Below are 14,627 nucleotides of genomic sequence, written 5' to 3'. Positions count from 1 at the left end.
ATGGTACAGCAGCACCTCCAAGAGGTTAAAAGTTCAACTTCAAACGCACAGAAAAATTGGTCAGGTTGACCTCAATAATAGGACCCATGTCGGCTCTTCTGAATTTAAGAATGTAAAATGGCTGACAGTTGAAAAACAGTGAGGCAGTTGAAACTGAGATTAACACAAAGATTTTGCATAGGAACGAGCCATGGTATTTTAAAGACTATTTTAAGATCAGGAACTCTCATAGCTACTCAACTAGCGGCAGTGCCATGGACGTGGTACCTTGTAGATTTAAGAGCTATAAAACACCTTTTTGTACACGTCAGCATTGGAATGGAACAAACTCCCTGTTGAGATTAAGTTAAGTCACTCAGATCGCTGTTTTAATTGAGCATGTGGTGAATGGTTGGTAAATGCTTTTTTTAAAATCAATTTTCACTGTGTTGGCATCTATCAGGTGAATAGAGATAACAACATTAGCATTAAGTGATGAACAGTGTGTTGGCCTCAGCTAAGGAGAATCTGTTGGACAGCTCAGCTGGAGAGAATATAAACCGTCACGTAAAGTGTTTAATCACTCAGTTTTTTTCTGGGGTGAAGCTGCTGGTTAATACTGAGCTACTGAAGCTGAAGCATGTTACCAGCTTATGTTATGGTGCAGGTTATGTGATCTCAGAGAAGAATCTTTGTGGAGGCACCCTGTGAAGAAACAGATGAAAGTCATTTAAAGTCTTTGGTATGCTGTTGTATAAAAAGTTGGGGAAGTTAAAGAGATAAACTGAACAGAACCGGAAGCAACAGCAATGATTATCCTGCAAGTCAGATTCTCATGGAGACACAATACATGACCTCTTGCTTTGTTCAACTTTAGAGACTAGTTTAGCTTCACAGCACAACACCTGGACATATATTTGTCCGACCACAGCAGACTGTGAGATCTTTGTCTAAGAACATCACATCCTCACATGGAGAACCAGATTTATAGGACTTTTTGAAGACAGTATTTGTTGTGGACCGATAATTCTCTCCACATCAATTCATCTTGTTTCCTCCTTTACATCCAACTGGTGACGACCCTTTGGGAATGCTGATGTCTTCTCTTTAGCATCAGTCTCACACTGTTCTTTATGTCAGAACCTCAATCTGCCAGTACTGTCACCTGGAAGTAGTTTGTCTAGGAAAAAACGATTTATTTGAGTTACAGTGAAGAGGAATAATCATAGTGTACTCCTCATAATAATGAGCACTGGCCACTGGACCAGAACATAAAGGAAAGCTGACACATTCATTTACAGTGATCTTGATGAAACTACTGACAGTGTGGGACGTCTTCAAATATAGAGACTTTGATCAGTTTCTTAGATGATCAGGGCTGCAAATGGAAGATTATCTGTTGATGGAGCCATAAAAATGTGCCGTCGATCCACAAGTCGCTGGGAACAGTAACGTTAGCTGGGAAGATGATAGAGCATGTTAAATTAAAACAACATTTTTGGCCCATTTGACCTGAGGAAAAGAAGCTGCATAAAAAATATGCACACCTTCATATAGTGTGTTAAACAATCACCTGAAAATGATTAACTCCAATGAATCAAGTTTAAGTACTGTGGAGTTAGATAATGTGAATAGAAAAAAAAAAGATTAAATCAGACTCCTTCATAATAACAGTCAACTGGTGTTTCACCAGTTAGATGCTTTTAATGTGAAGCTGCAGCAGCAGGAAATGTTGCATTAGCAGCAACTTAATACTGCAGTTTTTCCCTTGGTAATACTGCAGATATGTAAATACTGCAGTACTTTGGGGGCCACAGGCTCAGTCACCACTGTGTTACCTCATTAGACGATAGACAGTGACTGAACAGACATTTATTTAATGAAAACCTTCAGATTCTAACTTTAATAAAGATTTGATTGAGTCCCTCTGACAATAATACCAGTGATTTAATAAACAGTCAGTTGTGCTGTTGATTGTAGAGACACCAAAGACAAGACTGTCTCTGTTAGATGGAACAATGGGACATATTTCAGAGTTCCTGCTGCTGTCTGTACAGCTGATGTTGTGCTTTGTTGTCCTCTCAGTCTACAAGGTGGAGGTGGATTCAGAGGTGGAGTCTGTACTGCTGCCCTGCAAACCACAGTTCACCTGCCTGAAGACGGCACAGTGGAGTGGAGGGACGGAGACAACGATGTGCTCCACGTATATAAGAACGGCTCTGACCAGCCTGAAGAACAGCACAGTTTTTACAGAGACCGAACAGAGATGAAGAGAAATGCGCTGAGAACTGGAGACCTCAGTCTGACCCTGAAATACCCCACAGACAGAGACAGAGAAACCTACACCTGCACCGTCTACAGCAGGGAGAGAGACATCCTGATGAAGAAACAAGTCCTGCTGCAGGTCAAAGGTCAGTGCTGTAGCCTAAATAGTGAGCGTTGCGTCTCCTTCACTCTAGTGAAGAACTTTGTGTGTGGCTGTGACATGAGGTTACTGTCTGTGCAAACACATGAAACACGACACAGTGCAGCTGCTCGGCCCCAGTTACTGGTCAGGGAAGCGAAAACAAAATGGCCTGTTTCAGTCCCCAGCTGATCAATCTGCACATCTCTAGCTGTAGAAGGTGACTTACAGTCCAACAAGCTGGTAAACAAGCTAGGTGATAACATCAATTTCAATTCAATTCAATTTTATTTATATAGCGCCAAATCACAACAACAGTTATCTCACAGCGCTTTTCATGAAAGAGCAGGTCTAGACCGTACTCTGTGATGCTATTTACAGAAGCCCAACAGTTCCCACCAAGAGCAAGCACTACTTGCTCTTGGTGGGACTTCCTTTTAAAACTTCCTTTTAAGAGGCAGAAACCTCAAGCAGAACCATGGCTCAGGGTGGGCGGCCATCTGCCTCGACCGGTTGGGGTGAGAGAGAGAGAGAGAGAGAGAGAGAGAGAGAGAGAGAGCAGGAGAGAACAGAGAGAAAAAGAGAGGGATGGAAGGAGAGAGAGGGGAGGGAGGCAGCCTACACAATATACACACAGAGGTACAGACAGTGAAGGTGATGTTGCTATAGACTAAATGAAAAATGGTACAGATATCTATAGTAGTGTTAATGATAACAATCGTAATGTTAATGATTATAATAATAATAATAATAATAATAATAATAATAGGACTATTAACAATAATTGTTGTAGCAGAGGGTGTCGAGCAGGAACACGGGAGCAGCAGGTGACCCGCAACCACAGATCCAGACTCCACAGCTCCAGAGCCAGAAACACCTGCAGGAAGTGATAGGAGGAGAGAGGAGAGGGACGAGAAAGCACAAGACTACCGGAAAGGGGAGAAGTTGTGTTAGTAACATGCAATAATGGGATGAGGTTGCATACAGAGGGAGAGAAAGTAGAGGAGAGAGGAGCTCAGTGCATCATGGGAAATCCCCCGGCAGTCTAGGCCTATAGTAGCATAACTAAGGGATGGTTCAGGACTCACCTGAGCCAGCCCTAACTATAAGCTTTATCAAAGAGGAAAGTCTTAAGCCTACTCTTAAATGTGGAGATGGTGGCTGCCTCCTGAACCCAAACTGGAACCTGGTTCCACAGGAGAGGAGCTTGATAGCTGAACGCTCTGGCTCCTAGTCTACTTTTGGAGACTCTAGGAACCACAAGTAACCCTGCATTCTGGGAGCGCAGTGCTCTGGTGGGGTAGTAAGGTACTATGAGCTCTTTAAGATAAGATGGTGCCTGACCATTAAGAGCTTTGTAGGTAAGAAGAATGATTTTAAATTCTATTCTGGATTTTACTGGAAGCCAATGCAGAGAAGCTAAAACAGGAGAAATGTGATCTCTTTTCCTGGTTCCTGTCAGAACACATGCTGCAGCATTCTGGATCAGCTGAAGAGTCTTAATGGACTTTTTCGAGCAGCCTGATAATAAGGAATTGCAGTAATCCAGCCTAGAAGTAACAAATGCATGGACTAGTTTTTCATCATTTTAGACAGGATGTTCCTGATTTTCGCAATATTACGTAGGTGGAAAAAGGCGGTCCTTGAAATTAGCTTAATGTGAGACTTAAACGACATGTCCTGATCAAAGATAACTCCAAGATTCCTCACAGTGGTGCTGGAGGCCAGGGCGATGCCATCAAGGGAAACTATATCTTTAGATAATGCGTCATGGAGGTGCTTAGGTCCCAGAACAATAACTTCAGTTTTATCTGAGTTTAACATTAGAAAGTTACAGGTGATCCAGGTTTTAACATCCTGAAGGCATATTTGAAGTTTAGCTAACTGGTGAGTTTCATCTGGCTTGATCGATAGATATAACTGAGTATCATCTGCATAACAATGAAAGTTTATGGAATATTTCCTGATAATATTGCCTAAAGGAAGCATATATAAAGTGAAGAGGATTGGTCCGAGGACAGATCCTTGTGCAACTCCATGACTAACTTTGGTGCGCATGGAGGACTCATCGTTAACATGTACAAACTGAAATCGATCTGATAAATAGGACTTAAACCAGCTTAGAGCGGTTCCTTTAATGCCAATGAAATGTTCCAGTCTCTGCAATAGGATCTGATGGTCAATGGTATCAAATGCAGCACTAAGATCTAATAAAACCAGTACAGAGACAAGTCCTTTGTCTGATGCAAGGAGGTCGTTAGTAATTTTCACCAGTGCTGTCTCTGTGCAATGATGAACTCATGAAATCCTGACTGAAAATCCTCAAATAAACTATTGCTCTGTAGAAAGTCACACAGCTTTTTAGCAACTGCTTTCTCCAGAACCTTAGATGGAAGAAATGGAAGGTTAGATATAGGTCTATAGTTGGCTAAAACATCTGGATCAAGGTTGGGCTTTTTCAGAAGAGGTTTAATTACAGCTACTTTAAAGTACTGTGGTACATAGCCTGTTGATAGAGATAGATTGATCATATCTAGCATAGAAGTGCTGACTAAGGGTAAAAAATCAAAGCAACCTAGTCGGGATGGGGTCTAAGAGGCAGGTTGATGGTTTAGATGAAGAAATTATTGTTAGTTGGTAAAGATTGAGGGAAGCAAAACAGTCTAAACATATATCTGGTTCTACAGCTGTTTCTAAGATTCCTGAGTTTAGAGATAAGTTGGTGCCAGTTGAGGGCAGGTCTTGGTGAATTTTGTCTCTAATAGCTACAATTTTATCATTAAAGAAGCTCATGAAGTCGTAACTACTGAGAGCTATGGGAATACTTGGCTCAATAGAGCTGTGACTCTCTGTCAGCCTGGCTACAGTGCTGAAAAGAAACTTTGGGTTGTTCCTATTTTCCTCTATTAATGACGAGTAGTACGCTGCTCTGGCATTACGGAGGGCCTTCCTATAAGTTTTAAGACTATCTTGCCAAATTAAATGAGAATTTTCCACTTTGGTGGAACGCCAATTCCTCTCAAGTTTCAAATATTCAGAATGAGTTTCAGTATTATACCATGGAGCTAACCGTCTTTGTTTTAGTATTTTCTTTTTTAGAGGGGCTACAGAGTCGAGTGTTATTCGCAGCGCGATTACAGCACTATCAGACAGACATCTTGTATAGAAATTTTTGCCCAATGGCGTGTAGTTCAGCAATACAAACTCAAAAGTTATCAAACAGTGGTCAGATAAAGAGGGATTCTGTGGGAACACCACTAAATGTTCAATTTCAATACCATACACCAAAACAAGGTCGAGGGTGTGGTTAAAACAGTGAGTCGGTTCATGAACACTCTGAGAGAAGCCAATGGAATCTAACAAAGAGATAAACGCAGTACTGAAGCTGTCATTCTCAACGTCCACATGAATATTAAAATCCCCTACAATAATAACTTTTTCCGTTTTAAGGCACCAGGTGCTCGGTACACTATAATGAAAAGAATTGGTTGCAGTGATTTCCAACTTGGTTGCGAAAGACTAAGAACAAGACTTTCAAATGAGTTATAATTTAGTTTAGGTTTAGAACTGATTAGTAGGCTAGAGTCGAAGATAGCTGCAACTCCACCTCCTCGGCCTGTGCCTCGAGGAATGTGAGTATTAATATGACTGGGAGGGGTGGATTCATTTAGGCTAACATATTCTCCATCACCCAGCCAGGTTTCAGTAAGACAAAATAAATCAATATCATAATCTGATATTAGTTCATTTACTAGTACAACTTTAGAAGAGAGAGATCTGATTGTGAGTCCACATTTAATTTTCCTATTAGTTTGCACTATTGCTCTTGTGGTTTTAATTTTTATGAGATTTTTATGCACAGCTCCTCTTCTGTTTACCTTTGATTTAAATAATTTCGATGGTCGGGGGGCAGACACCGTCACTATAGGATTTTCACTAAGTAACTCCTGAAATGGAGGAGCAGAGAAGTGTGTTAGACTGCGACTCTGCGTAGGGTTTTGGGTGGGTAACTGCTGAAATGGAGGAGCAGAGAAGTGTGTTAGACTGCGACTCTGCCTCCTGGTCTCAACTCTGGGTTGTCATGGATTTGGTCCACTAATAAACTTGGCCAGATTTCTAGAAATGAGAGTTGCTCCTTCCCAAGTGGGATGGATGCCGTCTCTCCAAATCAGACCAGGTCTTCCCCAGAAAGTCTGCCAATGATCAACAAAGCCCACATCGTTTGCTGGACACCACCTCGACAACCAGCGGCGGAATGACGACATGCGGCTATACATGTCATCACTGGTCAGATTTGGCAGGGGTCCAGAGAAAACTACGGTGTCCGACATTGTTTTTGCATATGTACACACCGACTCAACATTAATCTAAGTGACCTCCGATTGGCGTAACCGGGAGTCCTTACCGCCGACGTGAATAACAATCTTACTGTATTTGCGTTTATCCTTAGCCAGCAGTTTCAAATAAGACTCAATGTCGCCCGCTCTGGCCCCAGGGATGCACTTAACTATGGCCGCTGGCTTCGCTAACTTCACGTTTCTCAAAATGGAGCTGCCAATGATCAGAGTTGGTTTCTCAGCGGGTGTGTCGCTGAGTGGGGAAAATCTGTTAGAAACGTGAACAGGTTGATGATGCCCCGTGGACTTTGAATGCTTACGACTATTCCTCCTTCGGACAGTCACCCAGCCCCCCCCCCCTTTCCTGGCTGCTCAGGGGATGCCGGGGAACGGCTACCACAGGCTAACTCAGGCCGTTCTGCACTACCTAGCTACAGGACTGGCTAGCTACAGTAGCTAAAGACTGATCTACCAAGGTGTGTATTGGTGGTAGAACATATAATTGGGTTATGAACTTTTTTTTCCTTCAGTGGAACGCCAGAAGCCTGATTGCAAATGGACAAGAATTTAAGAGAAATGTGCAACAGTTAAATGTAAAGCCTGACGTTATCTGTATTCAAGAAACATGGCTGAGAGAACAGAGAGCATAGAGAAGGCGCAGGAGGTCTTTTAATACAGCGAGATAAAATGGGTATTGGAGGTAAAATGTATAACTGGATCAAAGGTTTCTTATCTGGTAGCTACATAATAAGGAGCAAATATTACAATTACTTAGATATGTATACAGACGGATCTAAAGATGAAGAGGACGAGGGAGGAATAGGAATATATATAGCAACAATGAATGTAAGCGTTGGGAAAAGATGACCTGATCAGGCTTCAGTGTACACGGCAGAGATGATGGTGATTATTGTAGGACTGCAGTGGGTTGAGGAAGTAAAACCAGACAGAGGGGTGTGTTGTGTTGATTCTCTAGCAGCCCTTTATAGTATTCAAAATATGAAATCTGATAGAGAAGATCTAATGCTAGAAATCCAACAGAGTTTATTTAGATTCCAGACACTACGGATAGATGTGAGATTCTGCTGGGTACCTGCCCACGTAGGTATAAAAGGGAATGAGAGAGCAGACAAAACAGCTAAAGAATCAACCGGGACGAACGATGTCATAAATACAGCCCTTGGAAAAGGAGAAGCTGAGGCGATAATCAGAAAAGAAACCATGAAGAAATGGCAGGACGGCTGGGATGTGGATAAAAGTGGAAGGAAATATTACAGCTTGTAAAAATCTATTAATGCTCAGGGAACAGAAGAGAGGAGAGCGTTTTAACCAGGCTGAGGTTTGATCATACAGGCTTAAATAAAACATTGTTTTAATGGGCAAAAGTCAATCAGACGTAGGAAATACAGGGATGAGAGGATGAGGCTGAATCAAAAGATGAGTCAGGCAGGAAGGAAGTGAACCTTGAAGGTTTATTAGGCCCAACAGGAGACGGAGTAAAGGACACACAGAAAGCTGTAGCACAATATCTGAAAAATATAGAGATATCAGAGATAGTGAGAGCAGCTGATGTTGGGAGGACAGACAAATGTGTTGTAAATTATTACTGATGCAGTCAGAAACTCTCCAACCTCTTTGCAACCTGCAGCTTTGGCTTTTTTATCCAGCGCCCAGCAAAGTAACTTTAAAAAATAAAAGGACCAATATTTCAGTGTAAAAATGCTCAGCAGGTGATCAGAAATGACGTCATAACAGGAAACCAGAATAATCCAGGAGATCATTTCCATGGATGGAAAGAATGAGATCAATAAGTTATTGATTTCCAGTATTGATCAAGAAGAAAGCTGAAAGAAACCAAATGTGTTGATCACTCAGAACAAAGAAATGCAGCTTTAATAGTTTGGATCAATGAAAGATTGATGCTCAGTTCTCTTCACATCATGTTGAAGCCGTTTGGAAAGAAAAGTGGGCTCAGAGTCGGCAGAAGAAAAGGCCAAATATTGATGAAGCAGGAAGAGCAGTTTGGGATCAGATCCAGATCAGATGTTTGTGTGTCTCGGTGTTCTGGACTGATGTTGAACATGTGGAGCTGAGATTCATTTACAGAACAGAGATGAAAACATTTGAAAGCTTCTTCTCTTCAAAGTTCAGCTTTAGATCCAGAAATGTAAAAGTCCAGCAGCTCAACACTGACAGGAGACATTACTGTGAAGCAGCACATGGACAAAACAATCCCAGCAGCATCAAGACTCTGATCATCTCCAACAGCTTCCTGTGTTTCTGTCCCCTGTTAGCTGCTGCTCTCATCTGCTTCTGTCAATAAAGTTATTCAAACTGCTGCTGCTGTCTGTGCAGCTCATGTTCTGCTTTGTTGTCCTCTCAGTCTGTCAGGTGGAGGTGGAGGAGGGGGCGGAGTCTGTCCTGCTGCCCTGCAAGACCACAGAGAACCTGCCTGAGGACGCTACAGTGTGGTGGATCCACTATGATCCCTATAAGAAGGTCCACGTGTATCAGAACGGCTCTGACCAGCCTGACCAACAGGACCAGGTTTACAGAGACCGAACAGAGATGAAGGAAGACCTGCTGAGAACTGGAGACCTCAGTCTGACCCTGAAATCCCCCACAGACAGAGACGGAGGACGATACGACTGCGACGTCTTAAACAAGAAGGGAGACCTCATGAGAGAGAAAAGAGTTAATCTCAGGGTCAAAGGTCAGTATGCAGACTGAGGTCAGAGTCTCTGTGTTTGTCTCTGTCTGACTGTCCTCTGTCTCCTCTGCAGAGAGAAGCAGGAACAGAAGCAGCTCCACTGATCCAACTCCTCTGATGGCCGATCAATCTGTTTGATCTTTGATCATTGATCCGATCTGACTCTGGATCAGAGAGAAAATGGAGGTGAAGCAGCTGATGGAGGACGGATGAAGACAGGAGGACGCTTTGTCAGCTTCCTCTTCACTCTGACTCCTCCTACTGACTCTCACACACAGTCTACACACTCACTATTGATTCCTGCTGATCAGTGATGTCAGAGTGAGGTCAGCGTGATGTCACATGGCTTGAACGGGCGTGTTTCCTGTGAACCTCCCAGCGGCTGGATAACAGCTGCGGCTCTCTGGATATTTGTGGCTCGTTCTAATGCGTGCAGTCAAACAAACTTTATTTCTACAGACACAGAGAAGTCAGCAGCTGCAGGAAATCAGAACCACTGACAGGAAGTTAAGAGTCAAGTTAAACCACATGTCAGAACTTTCTACAGCAGCAGGATTTAGAAGATGCTGGAAGCTGCTGTCTTTAGATTTTGGACCCGTCACAATTTGTCACATTTTCTGAAGCCACAACAAATCTTGTTGAAAGGAAACAGTTGATTGAAGGTCCAGTTTCAAACGAAGAGTCAAAGCTTCTCTTTGTGTCGACTCCTTTAATGAGAACATTGAAAAGGACTCGAGTCCAAGTCTCAAGTGTCCAGCTCAGATTATTCCAGCACCAACCCTGGCAGGATGCAAGTTAAACAGAAAGCAACACATTTAGTGACAGAACAGAAAGCAGCCAGCTGTTAAAATGGACTCAGAGAATGAAGACACAATAAGATTTGATTCAGTCAGACTTTCACAAGAACAAAGGTTTGTTCAGCCTGAACACAAATGTGGTCTGTAGTGTTTTTGTAGTCCCTGTTTATTCAGCGCCTCTTCCTCCTCACTACACACTGGATCAAAGCACAGCAGTTAAACCCAGAGGCCTCCAGTGGACCTGGTTCAGGCCTCTGAAACATCTGGACTCTGTGATCTTTGTCTTCCAGCGTTGACATTTGGAGCAGGTATAAACAGACGTCACGTGATCTAGTTTGTTTGAAGCGTACCGAGTCCTTCAGACGTTGATCTCAGAACTCAGCAGAAACTCCACTTCTTTAGTCTCTTTCCTCCAGGTTCTGGTTTTTCTTGTCTCTCTGTTCATTCCTCAAAGATAAAGCTGGATTTTTCATTGAAGCTGAAACATTTCAGTAAATATGCCAGATTTAGCCAGAAGGCTGTTTTTCATCTGTAGTCAGTACAAGTCAACACAAAACAGACAACATAGTAAAACCAACCCAGGGACCAGTAGACTCCAGCACAATATACTAGCAGTCATTATGTTCCAGTACACAGGTCATGAACTGTTACCAGAGGAAATCAGAAGCTTACAGTAATCTGTTGGACTCAAAGATGTTATGTTATTAAAGTGCTGTTTATGCACTCAGATCTAATTCAATAATCTGGTTTCCTGCAGCGGTTTGAAGCCAAAATAAACATTTTGCTGTGATTTCATTTCAATAAACTGATCAAAATGATGCTGATTTGTTGAACATATGAATTCCTGCTCTGTCAGGTCTGTCTTCAAGATGACAAGCAAACATCTTTTAAAACGCTTGTTTTCTAAATGGAGTTCTGCTCAGTCAGGGCGATGCTATGCTAACTTGTTTCAAGTACGACGACGGCTGGAATCATCTATCAGACACAGATTCATTTTCAGACCTCACCAGGTAGTTCAGCTTCCCGCCTCTCTTTTCTCCCAGCATCCTCCTGTCTCGTCTGTAGAAATATGAACTAGTGGTCCACGCGGTCCTTGTGGTCCGGACCGGTTGCCGAGGGGTCCGTTGCTGGTCCGTTGCCACTGCACACCTCCTCTGTATAATAAAAGCTTTATTTGTAGAGCACTTTTCAACACGGGGAACAAAGAGCTTTAAAACAATCCATCTGTCAATAAAGGAAAATAAATGAGGCGTCACACAGTGAAAGCTTTTTGTAGAAATGTGTCTAAGAAGTGAGATGAAACCAGGAGCAGACTCTGAGCCTGTAGGGGCCCTGACAGCAGAGACCCTGTCCCCTTTGGCTTTGAGCCTAGACTTTGGAGCAGTTAGCAGAGCCCTACTAGAGGATCTCAGTCTGCGTCCTGGCTCATATGGGGATAAAAGGTCAGAGAAGGTGCGTGCCCATGTCTGGCCTTAAAAGTGATCAGAAGGATTTTAAAGTGCGTCCTAAAAGAAACAGGAAGCAGGACGCTCACACTGGGCTGATGTGCTCACATTTTCTGCAGCGAGCGGCAGCATTTTGGACCAACTGTAGGCGATGAACTGATTTCTGACTCAGACAGGTATATAGGGAGGATATCGGTCTGCGGCTGAAATGAAAGACTTCACCTCGGCCGCATTTCTCAAATGATAAAAACAGAACAAGCTTACATGAGGTTCAAAACACAAGTCCTAGTTTCTGGCCGAGCTTCTTGTTCGCTTGGGTTTGTCCTGATTTCAGAAAGGAACGAACATCACAGAGGAAGACGCAGAGATGTTGATCCTCACAGGTACGTGAATCTAAACTATAACGTGGTTCATGCTGAACTTGAGCGCTCACTCTTTCTACACATCCTGGCAGAGAATGCTGGTGAGCTCCCAGCATCCTCTCCTGTACCTACTGAACGTGAGCGTTAAAGCGACGAGCGCCAAGAAATTTACTTTACGCAGCGCCTGGATTCACTTTCTTCTCGTCTCTGTTCATTCAGGATAAAGGAGGATTTTTTATTGAAGCTGAAACATTAAAACTTGAGCTGACATGTCTTCACCTCAGCTGGAGCCAATGTGACAGATGGAAATAATGTGTTTTACCAGTAAGTCACAGCAAGCATTTGAGTAAGCAAAAAAACAGTTAACGGGTTCATATTTAGTCATTTTAAAGCCATCCTCATATTTTAATGGTTTATCATATGTTATGGTTAAAGTTGTTATTGTAAGTTGCAGCAGTCACAGAACAGTATTTTACTGTTATTTCTTATTTTTCATGTGTAAAATGTCATTCTACCCAGATAGCAAAATTGCTGTGGCCCGGATCCGGCCCACACCTGTCACTTTAATCCGGCCCACATACCGCATGGAATGATGGCACTTGGGCGGTCCACTCCTGATGCCAGATCTGTGCCACAAGTGGGCCGTAACCTGGGCACCTTCCTGGAAAATATGCCCAAAAATTTACAATTACAACTTTGATTAAATTACACACACACACACACACACACACACACACACACACACACACACACCTCACTACATCTCAGAACATTGTGCAAACTCGTCATAGAAGACCACAGTTGAATCCAATTTATATGACACTACAGTATCACTTAATCATGACTGGACCAAAAAAGTAACTAGACACACAGCTGGAAGACATTAAAATTTAAATAGTTCCCCACATATTTAGGCTACTTGAGCCGCCCAGGAATATTTTTCACCGCAAAACACATTTTACTGCCCTCCAGCTCTCTGTAGCTCAGACAATCCCTGCTACCTGCTGTGCTAATCCATCCTTTTACCCATTTTTTGAATTTGCATCTGGGGTGAATGTAAACTGCAGCAACCAGATGATAATATGAAAGTTTCATCTTCACAATAAACAGAGTCCACCTCCTCTCATCTTGCCGGAGTCTTGCGCTCGCAACTCGGAACATGGACCACCTGCTGAGTGCTTGAACCGGGATGTTGACGGGGCAGGTCTCTGTAACGATGTGGCCACAACAGTCTCTGGTTTCCGTTGCTTGGTCAACAATGAGTTGGTAACGTTGGTATGAGTTGCCCAGACCAGATCTCTAGGAGCAGAATTAAGTCCACCTCCTCTCATCTTGCCGGAGTCTTGCGCTTGCAACTCGGAACATGGACCACCTGCTGAGTGCTTGAACCGGGATGTTGACGGGGCAGGTCTCTGTAACGATGTGGCCACAACAGTCTCTGGTTTCCTTTGCTTGGTCTACAATGAGTCCCATTTTGCCCAGACCAGATCTTTAGGAGCAGAATTAAGTCCAAGCTGGGCCAGAATGGCTCCTCTCCTGGCTCATTCCTCTCCTCTGAGCGATCACAACTATCAACTTTTTGATGATATTCTAATTATATAACCAGCACCTGTAATTAATGCATAATTAAATAGAGAGATGACCCACCACTAACTTATAGATAGAATATCCTGCAACACCATGGTGCCATACTTCTGTAAGACTTTGCCATTTTAGAAGACACTGAAATCATCATGAGATAAGAGGGTTATTGTTACTTTAGTTATTTGTGACATTGGGAAGAGACAGCAGTGGATATAAGAAGCACTTTACGCAGTAGGACAGAAGAAGACCACTGTTTTCCATTATTTGTAGGCCTAAATAAAATTAGATTTGTGTAGGTACTTGTTTGTGTCAAGTGAATGTGGCACAAATCTGATATTTGTACAGTAAGGATTGATTTGTATTGTATGTTGTGTTTGTGATTGATCAATATTTAATTAATAATTACAATTACTCTGTCCTAACAATTAAGAAATGCTCATTTACTACAAAGGCTATTCTAATAATCTTTGGCCACGGAGTTGTTGTGAAGCCACTCCTTCGTTATTTTAGCGGTGTGCTTAGGGTCATTGCCTTGTTGGAAGGTAAACCTTCGGCCCAGTCTGAGGTCCAGAGCACTCTGGAAAAGGTTTTCGTCCAGGATATCCCTGTACTTGGCCGCATTCATCTGTCCCTCAATTGCAACCAGTCGTCCTGTCCCTGCAGCTGAAAAACACCCCCACAGCATGATGCTGCCACCACCATGCTTCACTGTTGAGACTGTATTGGACAGGTGATGAGCAGTGCCTGGTTCTCTCCACACATACCGCTTAGAATTAAGGCCAAAAAGTTCTATCTTGGTCTCATCAGACCAGAGGATCTTATTTATCACCATCTTGGAGTCCTTCAGGTGTTTTTTAGCAAACTCCATGCGGGCTTTCATGTGTCTTGCACTGAGGAGAGGCTTCCGTCGGGCCACTCTGCCATAAAGCCCCGACTGGTGGATTGCTGCAGTGATGGTTGACTTACTACAACTTTCTCCCATCTCCCGACTGCATCTCTGGAGCTCAGC

General features: G+C 43.0%; 1 protein-coding gene across 1 annotated transcript in view; it reads left to right on the top strand.

Moving 5' to 3' along the window:
* The window catches only part of LOC119884496, a 16,970-nt gene extending 5,924 nt beyond the window's left edge, over positions 1 to 11,046 (top strand). The window contains exons 2-4 of the mRNA XM_038694896.1: positions 2,065 to 2,390; positions 9,104 to 9,433; positions 9,504 to 11,046. Coding sequence (XP_038550824.1) covers positions 2,065 to 2,390; positions 9,104 to 9,433; positions 9,504 to 9,568 — 721 coding nt within the window. The 3' untranslated portion in view covers positions 9,569 to 11,046. The remainder of the gene's footprint in view (positions 1 to 2,064; positions 2,391 to 9,103; positions 9,434 to 9,503) is intronic.
* The last annotated feature ends 3,581 nt before the right edge of the window (positions 11,047 to 14,627 follow it).

The sequence above is a fragment of the Micropterus salmoides genome, unplaced genomic scaffold (assembly GCF_014851395.1).
Source record: "Micropterus salmoides isolate LMB-PRFRI ecotype aquatic unplaced genomic scaffold, ASM1485139v1 Ms_hic_scaffold_35, whole genome shotgun sequence".
Classification (NCBI taxonomy): Eukaryota; Metazoa; Chordata; class Actinopteri; order Centrarchiformes; family Centrarchidae; genus Micropterus; species Micropterus salmoides.
Note: the sequence above shows the minus strand (reverse complement) of the source record. Positions and strands in the feature narration are given on the sequence as shown.